The sequence below is a fragment of the Hippichthys cyanospilos genome, chromosome 8, assembly GCF_059441005.1.
Source record: "Hippichthys cyanospilos isolate Australia breed blue-spotted pipefish chromosome 8, RoL_Hcya_1.0, whole genome shotgun sequence".
Lineage (NCBI taxonomy): Eukaryota > Metazoa > Chordata > Actinopteri > Syngnathiformes > Syngnathidae > Hippichthys > Hippichthys cyanospilos.
In genome coordinates, this window is record NC_142376.1 from 19,234,348 (window position 1) to 19,254,064 (window position 19,717).

The 19,717-nt window shown below is 38.9% G+C and overlaps 3 protein-coding genes across 7 annotated transcripts in view; 2 read left to right on the plus strand and 1 right to left on the minus strand.

Moving 5' to 3' along the window:
* LOC148420437 (A-type potassium channel modulatory protein KCNIP2-like) overlaps window positions 1-5,458 on the plus strand; it is a 151,061-nt gene extending 145,603 nt beyond the window's left edge. Inside the window, exons 3-9 of one of the 2 annotated variants that reach the window (XM_088421178.1) lie at window positions 2,635-2,755; window positions 2,862-2,931; window positions 3,076-3,146; window positions 3,268-3,375; window positions 4,969-5,073; window positions 5,172-5,234; window positions 5,357-5,458. In XM_088421178.1, coding sequence (XP_088277304.1) covers window positions 2,635-2,755; window positions 2,862-2,931; window positions 3,076-3,146; window positions 3,268-3,375; window positions 4,969-5,073; window positions 5,172-5,234; window positions 5,357-5,404 — 586 coding nt within the window. In that variant the 3' untranslated portion in view covers window positions 5,405-5,458. Of the gene's footprint in view, window positions 1-2,630; window positions 2,756-2,861; window positions 2,932-3,075; window positions 3,147-3,267; window positions 3,376-4,968; window positions 5,074-5,171; window positions 5,235-5,356 lie in introns of both variants that reach the window. The other variant, XM_088421179.1, reaches the window with a different exon arrangement.
* A 2,308-nt stretch (window positions 5,459-7,766) lies between these two features.
* cox15 (cytochrome c oxidase assembly factor COX15) lies at window positions 7,767-12,805 on the minus strand. The gene is made up of 9 exons (XM_088421946.1): window positions 12,639-12,805; window positions 12,244-12,431; window positions 12,039-12,161; window positions 10,777-10,963; window positions 10,516-10,683; window positions 10,356-10,437; window positions 9,836-9,990; window positions 9,645-9,758; window positions 7,767-9,583 (listed from the first exon to the last, which is right to left on the minus strand). The coding sequence occupies exons 1-9, from the start codon at window positions 12,711-12,713 to the stop codon at window positions 9,452-9,454; spliced, it is 1,224 nt and encodes a 407-aa protein (XP_088278072.1). The 5' UTR covers window positions 12,714-12,805; the 3' UTR covers window positions 7,767-9,451.
* A 209-nt stretch (window positions 12,806-13,014) lies between these two features.
* cutc (cutC copper transporter homolog (E. coli)) lies at window positions 13,015-18,648 on the plus strand. Of its 4 annotated transcripts, none has more exons than XM_088422184.1 (9): window positions 13,020-13,213; window positions 13,278-13,356; window positions 13,719-13,778; window positions 13,848-14,057; window positions 15,336-15,371; window positions 15,492-15,625; window positions 16,596-16,623; window positions 16,711-16,816; window positions 17,177-18,648. In XM_088422184.1, exons 2-9 carry the CDS (start codon window positions 13,287-13,289, stop codon window positions 17,286-17,288), a joined length of 756 nt encoding a protein of 251 aa, XP_088278310.1. In that variant the 5' UTR covers window positions 13,020-13,213; window positions 13,278-13,286; the 3' UTR covers window positions 17,289-18,648. The 4 variants fall into 4 exon arrangements, with proteins under 4 accessions (XP_088278313.1, XP_088278311.1, XP_088278310.1 ...); XM_088422183.1 differs by having other exon boundaries at window positions 13,025-13,182; XM_088422187.1 differs by lacking the exon at window positions 13,719-13,778 and having other exon boundaries at window positions 13,015-13,213; window positions 13,887-14,057.
* The last annotated feature ends 1,069 nt before the right edge of the window (window positions 18,649-19,717 follow it).

Consider the following 19,717-nt stretch of genomic DNA (forward strand, 5'->3'; position numbering starts at 1 on the left):
TCTCTAGCATTATAGCACTGTTATTGTATGCCCAGCAGATTTTTTTTTTAAACTGAGATCATCTTACAATTGTATGTCTTTGAAAAAGTACTTGAGATGTCTATTGGTGACAAAAGTGATATATCTTCTAAAAGAAATAAATTTAGCTCATAGATCCAGTGTGCCTGTCGAGGTGTTGCATACATAGTACACAAAGAAAAAGATTGAATGAGTTATTTGATGTTGTTTTTTTTTCTATTGGACAATCATATTGTGGCATACATCAGAAATGCACATCAGGTTTACATCTTGACTGATAGCATATTTTGAGAAGTTTGTGTTGATGAAGTGGATTTTTGTACATGATAAGTGACAGACTTGGATCACAAATGCAAGTAGTTTATTGAATCAACTGTACAAATATGACGAGTAACTGGAATTTAAAGTAAAATAAAATTACTCTTAGGAAAAAATGCAGAGAAATCACAAGATAAATGTCACAAAGCTCCATAGAAAACAAACATTGGCACACACAACCTGTAAAGACTACATATCCGAGACGACTGGAACTGTATTTTCCATTAAATATGATGTCTTGATAGAACATATTAACATCTTCAAAAGTGCATAGGGAAATTGTTTACAACATGCCCTGGATTTCCGTAAATAAATTCAACTTAAGACATTGTGTTCATTGGATGCTGCTGTCTTGATTAGCAACATAGTTCAAGTCATTTAGAGCTTTAATGTGCATACAGGCAGTTTTCCCTCTAAACTGCGCGTGTGCGTAATTGCGCACTGCTTGCATGTTCTCAGCGCACAAGAAAATCTATGCTGCGCATAAAACAAAATGAGTACAAATGTGTTAAATAATATCCAATACTGGACCTCCTCTTATGATTAATTAGACCAATAATATTGTTTTCTGTACCATTTTGCATCGTGACAGCGAGTTACAGGTGTCCTGCTAATTATACAATAACTTTCACTTACACTATTCATCCAGTCAAACGCATTGCCAGAAACGTTCCCTGCATATACACTCCGTGCAGGTTAGCGAACTAACAACAGTGCAGGGTTAAGAGACGCAAATGATAACCCTTTTCGCGGCAAAACGAACGAGCAGCGACACATCCACTCACCAAGCCTAAGTAAAAAATAAAAAAAAAATGCTCTTCTTTTAAGATGGAATGGCTATCGGAGTATATGCAAATAGAAGAACAAGCGGTGAGAGTGGGTGAGATTTTTTTTTTTTCTAATTCACAACTTGTGTAATGTTATTGTACATTGTAATGCAATATACATTACGCTGTCATGTCTAAAACACTTATTCCTTGAGTTGAGACTTCTGGCCGCCTGGTTTACTCGTATGCTTGCCCAGGTTCAAATAAAATAAATAAAATAAAAATTTCCACTGGTCTATCTTTGATTCAATAAAACGATAAATTTAGTTCCACAGTACTTTCAAAGCTCTTCAAACAAAAATATTTCAAATAAAATGCAAACATTACGGTAAAGAAACTGTGTGCTCTAATCTGTAATCAATCTCAACTGCCCTCTGTGATGCAGGCCCCAAGGCTCCTAAATTATTATGCTCCGCTCTCCCTGCCTTAAAGGGGCAGTCACATAAATGTCCATTGGGCAGTGAGCTAAAACAACCAACAACCAAATAAATAACTTTCGAGCTCTTGGCCATGACAAAAACTGAAATTTAATGTAACTTTGTTTTCGGGATCAAAACCAATAGTAATTTCAAATGCTGTGATATGGCTCCTACAAACATGTCGTAGATGCATCGTTGTCCCGTATTGGTCGTGGACGTGGCTTTTCACCTCACCTACCCCTTCATAAATGACGGGATAAGTACCCAGAAGCACATTACCTGTCCACACATGTTTAAAAGTGTTTGGACATCATCAGGTCATGCTGTTCACATGGATTCGTGGAGTTCCGAGCTGCCTTACGTCATCAAAACACTAGCCACGAATGATCTCACTTTTGCTTTGGCTCAGTCCAGGGCCGCAGCTAGGCCCCTGGATATATTAAGAACCCCCCTCCCCGCCCTCGCTCATTAATGACAAAATGTGAGTTATGTGATGCAGGTCACTTTAGGAGCGATATCAGATTTGCACACGGTGACTCACTGTGCGTATGTCTGAAGTTGCTCACCTTGGTCCAAAGCCTGCTCAGGGAGTTTGTGTGAATGCTTAGACGCATTGAAAATTAGAGAGAACATTGCATGCAGGTATGATTGATTTTGCTACTTGAGATACAGCATCAAGGAGAGAGTATGCTAACTAATGTGTGTGTGTGCATGAAAGTGTGTCTGTACGTGTGTATTCGTTAGCTAGACGGAGCGAGATTTATGCTCAGAGTTTTTATTGTACATGAATGGGTTCTAAAGGTAATAGCTTATAGAGGTCGAGTGATAATAAAACGTGAAATGTCTGCTGGTTATGGAGTCTGCACATTTTTATCGTCTTTTTCTCCTCAACTTACTTTAAAACTTGGTTTCAGCTTGTTTTTCTTTTCTTTTGAATTGCTCTTAGCTTTTTATTGTGTTATCATTTCACCTTGCCAAGAATTCTGTTTGGCATGGAATACGCTTACACGCGTTTCAAAATGATAACACGAGTGTGTGTCTCACGCAGACAGCGTAGAAGATGACTTTGAGCTCTCCACTGTGTGCCACCGGCCGGAAAGCATGGACAAGTTGCAGGAGCAGACAAAGTTCTCTAAGAAAGAGCTGCAGGTTCTTTACAGGGGTTTCAAAAATGTATGTCTACTTAAAGAAAAGACACTTACTGACTATGTCACAGTTATGTTAGTCATCTTTTTTTTTTATTTCTTTTTTTTTTTTGTTTGTTTTGTTTGTTTGCCAGGAGTGCCCGAGTGGTGTGGTGAATGAAGAAAACTTTAAGAACATCTACTCACAGTTCTTTCCCCAGGGAGGTGAGTCACAAATAATGTACTGTATTGTCCCACTATTTACGGAGAATTGGGATAGGCCACGGTCTATTTAACATGTTGCTCATCTTAATTTCATGTTGAGAGGGTTTTGAGTTTTCTTTTTATGTTTGTGCTGCATCTTTACAGATTCAAGTACGTATGCACACTTCTTGTTTGAAGCCTTTGACACCGACAAAAATGGTTCCGTTAGCTTTGAGGTGATTCTTTTATTCTTATTTCCATACCATTACCATATTATACTGTCTTTATCAGGAACACGTGAGAACTATGTTGTTGCTGTTTTAAGATCCAAACTAATATATTTTCCTCCTATGTCAGGACTTTGTATTTGGTTTGTCTATCATCCTGAGAGGGACCATTAACGACCGATTAAACTGGGCCTTTAACCTCTACGACCTGAACAAGGATGGCTGCATCACCAAAGATGTCAGTTTGCCCCTACATCCTCATTCATTTATGTATGTTAAGGGCCAATATCATGGAAATGCAACGTGTTACAATATAAAGTTCTCGCCTGAAACATCCTCAAAGTATATTAATTTTTTTCATTGAGGCATTTAAAAAAATCCTATTTTGCGCTCTCAGCACCTGAGCAGATAAACATACGAGAGGCATCATGACCCTCGTACCGCCTCTACACCCCTCCTGTACTGCCTGTGTAAGAGTAAATACGCATCTACCATTTTTACTTTCGTTTTAATTGTGGGGTTGGGAAAGAGAGTCTGCATTGAGTTGGCCAAGTAGACAGCAATGTTTCATTTATTAGTTGTAAGGTTTTAGTGTCGTGAATGTACACGTGGCAAAAATTTGTTTTGGGGAATACACAGCCAATTGTTGTACATAGATAACCTGCGGGCGGAACAATTGTATGTAAGTAGTAGTTTCCCGAGTGGACCAATTTATTGTGACAAATGGGTTTTACTGTGTGTGCTCTCTTGATCCGTCTTTTGCTGTTTTTGCAACTCAAATGTCAGCAAAACACCTGTCTTTGGATTCTTGATTAGCTCCACCTCTGACTCCCATTACTGATTGCGACATCGTTAGCTTTTTTGTTGTTGTATCATCATGGTTGTCGTCTTCATAGCGACGTCATGAAGAGGGTGCGGCTGCCACAAGGAGAGAGGCGAGCTTTCAGTTCACAGGCCGTTTCACTTCCTAGTTAGAAATCCAGCCACCCAAAAAACTCAATAAGAAATTGAATTTCCAATGCACCGTAGATAAGATGCCATCATTTATATGTATAGATTTTACTGTAGAAATCTTAAATTACCATGATATAGGCCCTTTAAACAGCAAAACGCACAGGTTTGCTTCAAATATTTTGCATAATCTACATTGGCATATTATTGATTTTCAGAGCTTCTTGACTGTTTTATCATGCTATTTTTATGATTTTTCTACGAGCCTAAAATTTTAGCCTACCATCAATACTGGTCAGTATATTATAATTTTGCCGTGCATGCAGAGCTATTTACTGTAGCTATTTATTTGTTTATCATGTATTTACTTTCGTGGCATTTAATGTTAAATAGGTCTCCAGATCCATTATAAATATCCAGACCAGGCAACTGATTAACCATATCACTCTTGTTTTGCTTTTAATGATAAATGTAATATTTAGAAAGATTAATTCTATCATTTTTATTGTTTTAACATGATAGGGATAGGGTTAGTATAAAAATACATGATGGATTCCCACTTAACCATACAGATACTCTGATACTCTGATTAATCATTTCATTTAATTATGAGGTAAAAGACTTTCATTTTGTCCATGTTTGTAGCCCTTCGTAGACTTGTATTAGTTTATGATATAAAATTACAGTGTGTATTCAACTTATTATACAGAGAAATGCTTAATTAAGTTGTAATGAGCAGTTGCAGTTTATTTCTATGTGTTGTTTTAAAATTTGATTTAAAATACACAACTGCATTTGCAACGAATAATTACTTTGTTTAAATTCTGGGGTCTCTGCTAATATATTCTCCATTACTCACAGTATTTTTTTTCTTCTGCAGGAGATGCTGGACATCATGAAGTCCATCTACGACATGATGGGAAAGTACACGTATCCCACTATGCAGGATGATGCCCCCAGAGAGCATGTAGAGAACTTTTTCCAGGTCAATGAACAAACAAATAGGAATTGTTGTGAATGCAAAGCATTCACATTTCATGATTAAATCTCTGGCTGTTGCTGTTTATCCTTTTTTCCTTTTAGAAAATGGACCGAAATAAAGATGGCGTGGTTACAATAGAGGAATTCATTGAGTCGTGTAAAAAGGTAAAGCACAGATAGATAGCTAGAAAGATAGACTGCCCGGGAATCAATACTGTAATGAGATTGATAGATAATGTTTGGGATAAGTTATCGATCTACCGATTCTATTTGTCGTCTGTCCTCAGGATGAGAACATCATGCAGTCCATGCAGCTGTTTGACAATGTCATCTAAGGACCAGGAAGGGTGCTGGTCCCAGTGTTTTGTGTATGTTTGTGTGTGTGTGTGTGGGGGGGGGGGGGGGGGGGGGGGGGGTAAATCAGGGTTGCAAGAGCGAGCGTGTATGTGTGTTCAGCCCCTGTGGATGGGAAGCAACAGTCCACGGTAAAGCAAGCGTGGAAGTCCACTTCTCATCAGTCATTACGGAGGAACAAGAAGGCAAGCAACGGACTCACAAACCATAGACCCAACTCCCTGGCCTTCCCCCACACCAAGCTCTCCTACTGTATTCCCACTTCTTTTTCTGCTGGAATGGTGGCGCTCACACTGAGGATGCCGGCCCAACAAAACATCGTCACTTACTTGGTGCATGTGGAGCCGCTGTTAAACAAAGAGGTATCTGACTCTGGCCGAGAAGAAGTATGACATTCTTGGGAGATTCCAGCACGTCTCAAAGATTTGAAAAGCTCAAACTCGATCTGATTTCAGTATCGCATGATGATGTCACTTATATACGACGTTATTTACCGAGAGGATCCAAAGTCCGCTTGTCCGTCTGCTGTTTCCCGGTCATTCACAGGTGCCTCACCCCTTGAGCAAAGTGCATGTGCAACAGGAATGACCGTGACCTCCATCTTGCCTATATGAAGGAACCGACTGGGAGCACCACCCTTCTCCATTCAGGGGATTCTGCTTGAATGAGTTCAGGCCTTCCAAACCATTTCCGTCTTAGCTGTAGGTGTCTGCTTGACTATGATGCACCATAGTTGACAGACCGCCCCAGTGGTCTAGCCTTTAATGAAACATTTGTGGGAAGTTTAATAGACTGCAGGCTGTGTTTGTGAACTTGTCATCAGATGAGTCATGTGATTATAGCAGGGTTTTAAAACAAAAGCAAAAAATACAAATAAAAAAACTAGCAGATTTCCAGAGTGTGAGGCAGAGCTGAGGACTTTATAAAAGAAATATGCAGTGGAACCTCCAGTCAAAAGAGCTATAGTTTGGCATTCAAGAGAAAATCAGATTAGGGTCGACATACCTCAATAGAAGTCAACAAACCATCTCTGCACGTGTTAGCAAATTATTATTATTATTATTATTATTATTATTATTGTATTTTTTTTTGCTTTTATTTGACAAATAAGCCAGTACAGCAAGATATTAAAATGCCAAGTGACAGCGTCACTGCAAACACGTCCCTGTTTCCTCTCCACTACGTCTGCAAAGAGTGAGTACGATGGTTTTGTTTTGTTTCGCAGAATTTACCTTTATACTTCAAGATTCAAGAGTTTTTATCTGACACCATGTTACTTTACACAATCAGGATTTTGGGTGCCGATCGTGATCACCGATCTAATAACAAGAGATGACAATATTTCTATTTAAATCAATAACTTAAGCGTAATTATTGCATATATTTGTATACTGTTAAACAAAATCGTTTATGTAATATGTACAAACTAAGCATATTTCCCATAGTTTTATAAACTTTTATTGGCTACTCACAAGTGACAGATGCATAGGTAAAAACACTGATGACTTCTAGGTGTTCAAGAAACAGCCAGACATAAAGTGAAAGTTCAGTCAGGTAAAACAAAACAACTTGAGACAGAAAGAATGGGTGCAGCAACTTACTGTAATTAAATTGCTTTACCGCACCACGTAAATACTACAAATTAGGAAGTGATGCTGCAACACACATTCCCCTCATTTAATGTAATAAGTCAACCACACTAGTGCAAATAAAAAGCCTAGTGTTACCCTCAAAACCATAAAACATCATTTGCAAAACAGACAGACATCATTAATCGCTCTGCAAATTATGACATTGTATTCGTTTACTGGTCTTGCATTAAATGGCAAATCTCTGTTGATCACGATCAAACTAATCTGATTGGCGTAAAGTCTAACGTTCTTACTGAAACATTTTTTGTGTAGTTATTCAAAAGTGTATTGAACTTCCTTAACAGAATGATATACATATTAAAAAAAAAAAAAAAAAAAAATCAATGGTGGAAAAATTGTTTGGGAGGTTCCACTGTTTGTTTACCAAACTTGCTAAAGTTAGTTTGAAGGTAAGTTAAATGAAATAGTGCCACACACTTTGAAAATCCCTGAATGAGGCCACATTGTGAATTTAAAAAATGTGTGTATGTTTAATTAGCGAATGGGAATAAAACCTCAAAATTTTTTAAACATCTCAAGAACCCCCGCCCACCACCTCATCCTGCCCCAATTTTCTCTGGAACACCAAAGGGGGGAAAAACATTTGAGAGGAGAGCCATTCGCCCACATACATCATCAGTGCAAAGATGACGTTGGTAATTGGCAAGGACCAGTCAGAGACCTAATGAGAGGTTTTGTGATCAACTGTATATTCTTTTTTTAAACACACACTTTATTCATAACTTGACAAATATATAACATCAAAGTGCACAAAGAAATTGATAAAATGAGTTGTACAAATGTACAGATAGAGACAGCAATAATGCTCACTTTGAGAGTGAGGGAGCAGAAACCACAATGGAATTCTGAACTTTAAAATGCACTTCCAACTTTTTGGCATTCATTTTAATGATTTCCCACCAAGGGTTTGGTTCTGATTGGCCCTTGCCACTTGTTAGCTCCCACAAGTCAAGCTATCCATTCCTGCATGTACTTTGTCTAGATTAAAGAAATCTAACAGTCTGTTGTACCCACTTTTGTTAGCGCGCCTCGAAATAGTTACTTATTCAAAATATGTATATTTTGTACAGAAAATAAAATTCAGTTACTATGCAAACTAGACTCCAGATGTTTTACCACTGTACATTTTATTGAAATAACACAAGGAATACAACATCTGAATATAACATCATCGCTGCAAGCAAGTACTTCATGATTTATATATTATATATATATATATATATATATATATATACACACACACACACACACACACACACACACACACACACACCAGTATTTTTACAGCAATTTCATGAGCCACATCTGGCAGTTGAATGAAGGTGACAACAACTTGCATGATAACTGCACTCAAAGCATGAGTTTGGAAGCTGAAATTCAGTCATAAATGCAGCCTTTCGCAAACCAATGTGAAATCTTGGCTGTGACACAAAATGCTGTTCTTTTGATACTATTTCCTCTAAATGGTGGTCAGGGACACCCATTTACTTTTTTGATGAGATTCATTTTATTACATTATTATCAAAACAAATTAAGATAACCATTATAGAGAAATTAACTGAGGAAGACTGGGCAGCGCAAATATGACTTGTAGCATCCTGTGAACATACAAGAACATGGATGCACAAGACAGTGAGAGGCATACACACGGAGTGTACTAGAATGCGAAATGTCATAAAGATGCTGCACAGAGAGCAACATGTGAGATTTCACACCATAGGGTTTACATGATTTGTAAGTGCATGTTTGCAATTGGGCTTCAAACATACTCGGTCGTTAATGCTTGTTAACAAACTGTCAATGCGTACTTGAAACAATAGCTCTGTGACCTGTGATTATTAAGTCATTCACTGCCATTGACGGCTATAGACGTACAATATCCAATTTTTACTGGGGTGGCAGTGACTGAGGTAATTACTCTACATGTCACTAACCATCGCTGTTATCGATCTAAAAATTAAAATGCATTACTTTTAGTAAATAAATTAATACCGCCGTTTCTCTGTGTACTATTTAACTAATTCACAGCCATTGACGAACATCTTCATCACAGATCAATTTTTATTGGGGTGGCGGCAAAAGGGTTAACTTTGTTTTGTTTTGTTTTTTGGGGGGGGAGGGGGGCAAAGAGATGTGTATATTTGAGCGAGGCATTTATCTGTGGATGACACACATGGTGTAGATTAAAATGGACATCCACTATTTGAGGAACTACAATACCCCTGGATCAAATCAACTTTGCAGGCGTTTGAGGAAATGGCAGTAACTTGTGTGCATAGAGGTTCCATCTTACTTGTTTGCTTGAACATCTTATTTTAAAACAAACCTGTGATTTTTCCAGGCTTTAGAAATAGCTAATCCAGGATGTGTCCATCATTATTTAGGCATTTTACGGAGCTCGGCCAGAACCCAAATGGCCAATGAGAGAAGCGCCACAGATCCAGACTGGTGAGTCGCTGCCAGCGGAGTGGGCACATAGAGTAACAGCGTGCTAATCCCCAGAGCAACCTAAGAAACGAGGGATTAGACGAAAACATTTCCGACTCACCGTGCGACTGTGTGGGCTTACCTGTCCGTATGCCATTGCTGTGAGGAGGCTGATGGCTATCTTCGCTCTCCTGGGCAGCACCGTCCTTCTGGAGAACAGATATAGCCCAGTGATGGCCGTCAAAGAGGAGATAGCCTGAAGAAAAAGAGAGATCAACAACTAATAAGTAAACAGGCAGATTTGATATTGTCCCTATGAATAGTGTGACGTACTAAGATCCTGTGGTCAAACTGCACCGTCGTGGGGTTCTCAAAGAAGTTCTTAAGTGTGGGAGAGAAGGCCAGCAGATCATCAGGGACCCAGCGTTCACCCATCATAGGGAAGGAGTTGTATACCAGGCCAGCATCCAAACCGGCAACAAAAGCACCTGCAAACATTAATAGTAATTTATTCTAGTGTTATTTTAATCTTTTTTAAGGGCATTCCAACGAAATTACAAAAACAATCAGAAAGCACTATTCAGGCAAAATATATTTAGAAACTAAAAATGTGTTAATCTATTGTTTGTTATTTTGAAATGCATACATGTTTTGCTTGATTTCAAGAAATGTTTTATTGGTCAAAAGTCATCAATAAAATGTTTTTAAAAGAACTGTTTTTTTTGTCAGTTTGTACTCATAACAAACTATGATATTGAATTTACATTAACAATGCAACATATATGTTATGGGGGGGGCAAGACTTAAGCGGGGGTAAAAAAAAAAAAAAAATACACTTTTCTACAACGCTAACCTGAAAGCGCTGTGAGGAAGACCAGTCCACCTGTTCCCTTGGCAAACCTCCGAAGGTGCGCGAGGTGTTTGGTTTCTGCCAACTTGTGTAAAAAGTAATAAAACAATCTGTTTTTAATAAATAAATAAATCTGGGGTTCTAGATGTAAATAACGCATTACCTTGTGGGCAGGAAGCAGTAGAGTAAGACCGGTCCACAGACTGGCACAGTAAAGAAGTAAGGCAGAACCAAGGTGAGCGCTTAGCCGATACTGGCTAACCCGCGGGATGTCATGTGACTCTGGCTTCTCCTCAAGACCACTTTTGACCATGTACCAACCCAACAAGCCCTGTCAAAACAAACACAAACACCCAGATATACACCATTGTCGTGAACATGTCTTTTATACTATAAATGACTGCATGACGTGCACCTCAGCTACCTGAAAGAAGACAAATCCACAAAGCCCGAGCACTTTTCCCTTCATGGAGCGGGTGAAGTAGCCTTTCCTCCAGAAGTACACAGTGGGGAGGATGTAGGCCAGTCCCACCAGTCTGCCCCACATACGATGACCCCACTCCATGTAGAAGATGAATTTGAACTCTGGCAGAGTCATGTTATGGTTCATTCTGGGAGGGCAAAAAAATGTCACGTTTTTGGAAGTTTTCAATTGGATCAGCTCAAATGGTCAATTGGAAGTTCAGACAACCTTTTCAAGGAAAATTCAAACCACTGTCGTGATTATCTCCAAGTAAGCCTTTTTTTCTGTGACGAAAGCTCTGATATAGGATAGAGTCTTTACTACTATGTAGAAAAATATGAGTGACAGAATTCACCAACTATCAATTGGATACATTTCCCATGGAGATATTCTTGTAAATAGAATGTGGCTATAGCCAAGGAAGCATACAAGTAAACAGATACATGGAAAATTAATAAATTTACTGAATGAAATTGAATGTGGCTATTTATGATTGAATGACTTTCATTTTTTTGTTTCATATGTTTTAGTTTATGTTTTTCTGTGTGTATATGTAGCATCTGTCACAGTACCGTTTAGTGTATGTGCACTTTTTTGGACTTGCTTTTAGTGTTGCTGTCTTTTTTGCTCTGCTGTCTGCAATCAGTTTGGCTTTGTAAATGAGGCTGTTAAAATTGCATCATCGAGTGAAATTACATTTTTCGACTGAAAATGAAATCACATGTGCACAAGGTACAGGAAATGATCAGTCTGAGCTCAACTGTTTTGGTCATGTGACATTCACCGTCTGAGTCATGAATGGTTCTTACCTGATCCCTGATTGCGCGTGGCACTATTTTCGTCTGACAAGCAGCAAAACATGCATTTAAAGGTATTAATTGTAAATGAAGAATCATTGTTAGAAAATTAATTATGATCAAAATATTAACTTTCCACTGGTGAAAATGGCCAAATAAGTTTAGGTTACCTTTAAAGACTAAATAGTTAGAAGCACACACGTGTCATGTTCTATAAAGTCCAAACTAAAACAAAAACAAACAAAAAACTGTCCTAACAGCAGGAAATTAAATTTATTGAAAATATAAAATCCCTAAATATGTTGGTTCAGCAAAATTGTAAAAGACAAATATGTCCAAACTCTCAGCCTGGAATCGGCATCAAGTACAATTAATTACCTTATTAAAATTGTGTTTAAAAAAAAAAAAAAAAAGACATAACCTTACATCTTGAATTCAGGAAATTGCTGGTATTTGGAAAACTCCGCTTCCCATTCTGCCTGAGATTGTGGGGGTTTCATTTCTCGTACCAGATGCCAGTCAACCATGGATAGACCGGATTCGGTTAGTCTGATTGATAGGACAGGTACATTATTTATGAAATAACAGCAACCGTCCATGCACAGACGATAAGAATGTACGTTGACTTTACCGTGTGACTCCACCAAGAACAACAGCGCCAACAACAAGACCACTGCAGCCAAGTAACCAGCGACCAACTATCCTGTTTGTGGCTGCATTGGGAACACTGAGCACTGCTGATGGGGAGGATGAAACTCCTGCCTCGGCAGTGATGGTACTGTGGCTCCTTCTCGCCACCCACTGTCGTAACTGTGCACCCTGTCCGTGACGAAACATTTTGAATTATTCTGAGGCTGTCTCGTTTTTTACGAAATATACACATGATACTGCCGTGTATACAAGACTCGCAGCACGTTATGGCGTTGATTGCATTAATGCTAAGGCAATACATGAGTTACGTGATTTAACACGGTCGAGTATTTGAACAGTCTAGATTAGCAGTTAGCTCAAATGTATTATACTTACGTTACTGTGTTGGATTCCTTTCCCGGCTCGTCTGCAGCCATTTAATAAAAAAGTCCTAATCGGAACTAATAACATGATGTCGCCCCTGCGTAAAACAAAAATAATGTGAGACGGCAACAATTGAAAATGTTCTTAAGAGTTCATTCAAATGACCATATTGCAAAACGAAAGTTTGACCTTTCAACTCTTTAACGTGTGACGTCACAAAACGTATTTATTTTGTTTGTTTATGTTTTTGTTTTTACATGGCATACATAACTTGAAGAAAATTGTATCTGAGTAAAAATATCCACTTCGTTACCATCTAAAATTGTTACACAGATTTACACGTTTATTTCGAGAACTCCCTCGCGCCTGGGACTCTTTGTTTTGTATCGTAGCGTACGCCGTAAAAGCGGTTCCGCTCTTGCCGCAGACTTTACTGTTATCCCTTCCGCCCACCCGGCCAAATGAGTGCATCAAAATGAACGTCCCGGAAAAGAAAGAAAACAGCGATTGTTAGCCACAAACCGCTTTACTCGGTATTACAATGTTCACTTAACAGGTAACTGCACAAATGAATTTCCGCATTCGAGGTAAGACAATAACGAGACTGTCTTTGTGTCCCTATTCTATCTGTGTTATTCTGTGTGTGTTTAGAGTGTCATTATGTCAGAGGGCTTTCTAATGGAGGTGTGTGTGGACTCCGTGGAGTCTGCCGTCAACGCGGAGCGAGGAGGTTGGTAGTTGCAGTAATGAACGCGCAACAGCATGCCATTACGAGAAACTGGAAGTACTGCGCTTAGTTCAACGAACCGCGAGATTAAAATAAAAGCAGACAACATTCAACATGAACAGCAAACATAACTGTGCAGAGGTCCTCGATTTACGACGGCGTTTTCTTCCTACGGCGGCGAAGTAACACAAACCTATGCAAGTCGTGTCGCAATCTAAAGCGCAGCATTAAAGTTGGAATTACAGTACTGTAAGCATGCGTACGTATGTAACCGAGCGTGGCAACGTTTATTGGCTCGAACTAGGACCCAGAGAATTAATGGATGGCTCGTATGTCGGTAGCTCCTGAATTGTGTTTTCTGCCAGGTGCCGGTCGGCTTGAGTTGTGCTGTAGTCTTGTGGAAGGAGGGCTCACCCCTAGTCTTGGTGAGCACATTCTGTTGGGACCTACAATCGTCACTTCTCTACTAAAAGTACTTATTAATTTACTCGCAGGCCTGTTGCAGGTTGTAAAAAGATGTGTCAAAATCCCAGTCTATGTGATGATTCGCCCCCGTGGCGGCGACTTCCTTTACTCGGACTGGGAAGTGGAGGTGATGAGGAAAGACCTGGAGGTGATGAAAATCCACGGGGCTGATGGATTTGTGCTGGGAGCCTTGACGGAAGATGGACAAGTGGATGCAGAGCTCTGTATAGAGTTGTTGGGTAATATAAGAATTTGCAATTTACACTATCCTCTAATTTACCACATTATGCATTGCATCACTAACATCCATCCTTGGGGTGCGGGTGAGCTGGGTGAGAGGTCTGGTATGCCCTGGACTGGTTGTTAGTCAGTCAGTCAGTCAGTCACATGTTTTGACACTCGTTTGTAGTCTATGGGTTGTTTAGAGTCTTCAGTTAATTAAACCTGCAGGTTCTAGAATTGTAGGAGAAGAAACCCTCAATAAGCAAAGAGAGAAAAGGTGTTGAGTCAGCATAGGAATCTGAGTGCTGAGATTCCAACCCCAATCCTCTGCACAGAGCTATAGATTTTTCAGCCACTAGTCGAGCGTTTCTTAAAATGTTGTACTTTATTGAAAGCCACTGTATAATTACCAACATGCATAGTGTGACCAACCATTCATCCATTTGCTATTGCTGCTTATCCTTATTAGGGTCGCCTATCCCAGCTGTCTTCAGACACAGTATGGGGGGGACAGCCTGAACTGATTGCCAGTCAATTGCAGGGCACAAAGAGACAAGCAACCATTCACACTCACAATCACACCGGAGGGCATTTTGGATTGTCCAATATTGGTGATATTCGACACTTCGATTTGCCTTTTTATGTTTATGCATGTTCTTTGGAATGTGGGAAGAGACCGGAGTGCCCGGAAAAGACCCTCGCAAAGAACGGGAAGAACATACAAACTCCACACAGGAACTTGCAAGGTTGAATTGAACCCGGCACCTTGAACTGAGGCAGGCATTATAACCAGTCATCCAAAGTGCCGCCTCGTTTAGAGATACACGTAAAAAACAAACTACCAAAAAAACTACAACGATTGTAAAGCTGCAAAAAAACAGACCTTAATTGCCTAAGTGTAAACGTGTTTTTAGTTGAGATTTAAAGATTTCTATTGAGGCGGGTGTGTGAACTTCCATAGGTAAAGCATTCCAGAGCACAGCCGCGCAAATAGAAAAAGCCCGGGATCCAGCGGACTTCTTTTCGGCCCTCGGGTCATTATAACCAGAGACGGAACATACGGCGATATTAAGTTGATGAGATTTTTTTTTTTAACCTACAAATGATTGTAAAAGGATTTAGGCTCTCTAGAATTGCATAGCATAACTGAATATTCCTGTGCCCAGGCACCATAAGTTTCCTATACCTTATCTGAAAAAAACATAAGAGCTGCATTTAAAAAAATCACGTAGATTAATACGACGGTCAATATAACGGATCTTTTTAACATTCCAATGTTCTCATTTTCTCTTTAGCTGCTGCTCGACCTTTACCCGTCACCTTCCACAGAGGTACTTTCTGTGTGTCATCATTTCTACTGTTAATTTTTAGACCACATTTTTGATTAAGGAAACGTAGAACTCTGATCAAAACCAAATATTCCATAAGATTTTTTTTCCCCTATTTTCCAGCTTTTGACATGGTCCGTGATGCGGCAGTTGGCCTGGAGATGCTGGTTTCATTAGGTTTTCAACGAGTGCTGACTAGTGGCTGTGATAGCTCTGCACTGGAGGGTCTCCCACTCATTAAACGTCTTGTCGAGCAAGTATGTTTGAATTCATATGCAGTGAAACCTCCAAGGCTAAATCACTGGTTGAATATAAGGAAAAAAATACAAATAGAATTAATCTGTTACGGCATCAGTTTTGCCTTAGCGGTTGGGTTTCGGTCCTGAGCCTTAAGTTTGACACCTGTGTTTTACAAAGTTTAACCGTCATGCTCAATCCATCTTTTTTTTTTTTTTTTTTTTTAAAGCACTTGTCCACATACAGTAGGGTCACAGGTGAGCCAGAGCCTATCCCAACTGACTTTGGTCTGAATTGAACACGCGGGACTAATCACTAAGCAATTGCAGGGCACATGTTGCAATTTTAAAACCTTTGTTACGAATATGTATTTCAAACCAAACTAAATCGATTATTGTCTTTTTTTTTCTCTCTCTTTCAAAAAAAACATAACAAAAAAAACCTTTTTATATTAGAATTGATTTAATACAGGGATGTGAAAACTCAATCCTCGACTTACTGGATTTGAGTGCTACCTTTCATAAAGCGGACCACACTAATCTTTGAATCCTGCCTTAGTGGGATAGAATTTTTTGCTACCGTGGTTCAAAACTTCTAGTCTGGAGGTCTCACTGGTGGAGATGTTTTCCAAAATTCAGTTTCAGGTCCGATCATTCTTTATTTACACACACAGTCATTTGGCCTTTTCAAGAGCAACACAAATTTATGCTGATGATTAGTTTTACATGAATGTTTCTCCTGTTGATCACAGCTCGATTAATACTCTTTTTAATTATTTAAGAATCGAAGTCTTGGTGGCAGACAATTTATTAAAGTGCCAACAGGACAGAACTGATATTTTGTTTTGCTGCCTTGGAGTTGGAGAGAGAAACTTATGAAAAAAATACAACACTTACACAATCACACGCACACAAAAACGTGGGTGTTACAGTATCTTAAGATACTGCACAAACATTTGTCTTACCTGGATTTTAATCTTTGCTCCTCCAGGCTAAAGGTCGAATTATCATCATGCCAGGTTGGTGTTTTTATTGTCATGTCATGAGTTTATTAAAAAAAAAAAAAAAAAAAAAACCTTCCTTTGTTTTTAATCTTTGAAATTCAGGCGGTGGCATCACAGAAAGAAATCTGCAAAGAATTTTAGAGGGATCGGGCGTGCAAGAGTTCCATTGCTCTGCTCGCTCCAGCAAAGATTCTGCAATGAAATTCAGGTTTGGTTTCTTGTATCTTTTTTTTTAGGGGGGGGCAGTAATGAAACTGCTAACAAAACACAATTTTAGATAAGCCTGAATTGACTAAATATACTCTCCCTCTCCACCTGACGCCACCCCACATCTACTTACTGACGACTTCCTGAAACTGTGTGTAATATTTGACGTCTCATTGGACTGCTCTTACACCTCTAATTGATTGTTTTTCCTCGGGTATGCTTTCTTGAAAATTCAATTAGAGCTACTCAGTCAGGCCAGAGGGTTATTTTGTTTGCACTGAATATTTTATGAATGTAATACTGTCAGGTTCATACTGCCGGTTGCAACAGTTATTGACAAGTGTTTCTTTTGCCCATGCAGGAATAGCAGCGTAACAATGGGAGCGTCTCTCACAGTGCCCGAGTACAGCTTGAAGGTGACAGACATGAGCAAAGTCCGAGCTTTTAATGCAATAGCCAAAAATACCATTTGAATTGAAATGAGACAGTCTTGACTGAAAACTAAATCAAAACCTCTGCAGTTATTTGTTGTAAGTTTCAAGTTCAGTACAAGTTGATATTTTCTCAATTTTAAGAAACATTTGTATATAATCATTAAGAATCTTGGAAGATTCTTAACTAAAATGTTATACAGTGATCCCTCGCTTCTTAGCGCCTCGCCCATAGCGCCCTCGGCGCATTACAGATTTTTTTTTGGTTTAAAAAAAAAAAAAAGCTATATTGCGGAGAGACACTGGTTTTTGTGACGGTTTCCTGCATGCCAGACAGACGAGGTAACTATAGATGCACTTGCCACGGATGTGGAACTACTGCAGTGCAAATATTTACTTAAATCTTAAATTATTAAACCTCATACAGTAAATGTACTGGTATGCCCTCTCTTTTCCGTGTCTTCCATGTCTAGTCCCGTGACTAATGCGTTTAGCACTTCCTTGGATGTCCGACTAAGAGCGGGTAACAAGGCGCTTACCAAACATGATTAAAAAGCCGAGTTTACACTTCAATTTCAATTTCTTACAAACGAGGAGGCACGAGGATCCCAAAGCTTTCTTTCATCTTTCATGATCTCTCGTGTGTCTCTACCTTATCCGTCTGTGTGCGCTCAGCTGAGCGTTACACGTTACGAATGTGCTAGTAAGCACATTGATTGACAGCTTGGGCTCCAGGAGCCAATCACGTGTCTCGTAGGTGTGCCGAGAGCAAAAGCACACACCTATTCACACAGACAGCATCAGAGAAATGCACAACTTTGGAAATCAGACTTTTACCTGGATTTCTTTTGTAATACATTGGAATTTCAAGTACATGTTATGATACCAGCCTTCACCTTAATTTGATGTCCGGGCTGTCGTCCGCGAGAGTTCAAAGGATGGAAAGTAGTAACTGTTCAGTTACTGTATAAAGTCTAATCATTCAAGATTTAAGTAAATATGTGTACATTACTCCAGTAATATTTCTTTTCAATAATATGCATACAATGAAGTCTTTTCACATTTAAACATTTTTCAAAATTAAAAAAAATCAAAAAACAAGACACTGTATCGTGGTTTTCACTCATGGTGGGGGTTCCAGTCCCAATTAACCACGGAAACAAGGGATCCCTGTATACTCTTTTGCCTAAAACATGTTTTTTCTAAATGAAAATACACTACCACACAATTTGGATTTTTTTTTGGCACTAGTGTCTTGCGTTATGTCTTTCATATTTTATGTCTTTCATGAGAAAACCCAAATATTTACAGAAATTTGTTTTTGTTGGAAGATGAGCCAAAACTGATTTTGTAATTGTTTGTTGACTGTATATTTTTTCAGATTTTAATTAAAGTTGCCATGTTTTATACATGTGTTGTGTGTGTATTTATTTCAATGTTAGAGCAAAGAAATCATTTCAGCATAATATTAACAAAAAACATTTTTTGTACTGTACTATTGTAAAATCTAGTGATATCATAAAACTTCAGGGTAGTTTCGCCACACTAAAGTTCAATCTTTACAAAACACAAACTTGCAAATTAGTTTAGCAGAGACAGACATATTATAGAAAAGAGGTATTTCCATTGCAAAATGTCATTTTAAATATATTTTTTAAATATTTAAAATACAGTATTAACATACACGCAAGGAAAAAATGAGTGAAGCAGGCAAAAAGTGATGTAGCGTGGGCATCAGTGCCTTGCTTAAGGGCAGCTTTACAGTAAAGCAAGCCCAAGGCATTCCAAATTGTCTCTCCAGGTTTAAGACACACAATTCATTATAAAAGTTGACAGAATGATGAAGCATAAACCAGTGAACTTTGTCCACTATTCGGAGTACAATATTACATTCCAATGACATAGGCATTTTTGAGCCTTTATAGACAATGTATTATTGACTTGTTTTGTACAGTGTGATTACTGATTGTTTCAGAATACATGACTGAAAAGCAAAGCAAAAAAAAAAAAAGACAATTACTTAATACATGTTGTAAGTTTTGTTTCCTTACAGTATAATAGTGGTAATAATAATAATGTATTTTTTATTGGGCTTTCTGGACACCCAAGGGCACTCTACAACAAGATAAAAACAGAATAAAATCAATACAAATTGCAAATAAAGTGTCACGGTGGGGCATGTCGGTTTGAGGAGGTGCGGGATGCGGGAAAGGCGGAACCAATAAAATGCAGGACTGACTGGGGTAAGGCTCAAGTGAGGGTAATTTAATGACAACAAAGGCTGCGTTGAAAGAACCGAAAAACACAAAGTACAAAGAAAAACGCTAAACTGAAGCTTACTGGGGGCGACAAGGAACGGGAGGCAGCACGGGAAGGATGGGATCAGGGCAGCGCGAGGCAAGACGGCGAGGGGAAGACGTACAAAGACCCGACAAGGGTTGAGGCAAAACACTGGGGGTTAAATACTAACA

What these genes read in the sequence shown, in the direction of transcription:
- cox15 (XM_088421946.1), bottom strand. Translation starts at nt 12,713, where the DNA reads ATGTTATTAGTTCCGATTAGGACTTTTTTATTAAATGGCTGCAGACGA. An exon ending in GTTCTTGGTGGAGTCACACG is followed by an intron (nt 12,162 to 12,243) that starts GTAAAGTCAACG and finishes CCTATCAATCAG; the next exon opens with ACTAACCGAATCCGGTCTAT. An exon ending in CAGCAATGGCATACGGACAG is followed by an intron (nt 9,584 to 9,644) that starts GTAAGCCCACAC and finishes CTCGTTTCTTAG; the next exon opens with GTTGCTCTGGGGATTAGCAC.
- cutc (XM_088422184.1), top strand. Translation starts at nt 13,287, where the DNA reads ATGTCAGAGGGCTTTCTAATGGAGGTGTGTGTGGACTCCGTGGAGTCT. An exon ending in CGTCAACGCGGAGCGAGGAG is followed by an intron (nt 13,357 to 13,718) that starts GTTGGTAGTTGC and finishes GTTTTCTGCCAG; the next exon opens with GTGCCGGTCGGCTTGAGTTG. An exon ending in TCGAATTATCATCATGCCAG is followed by an intron (nt 16,624 to 16,710) that starts GTTGGTGTTTTT and finishes TTTGAAATTCAG; the next exon opens with GCGGTGGCATCACAGAAAGA.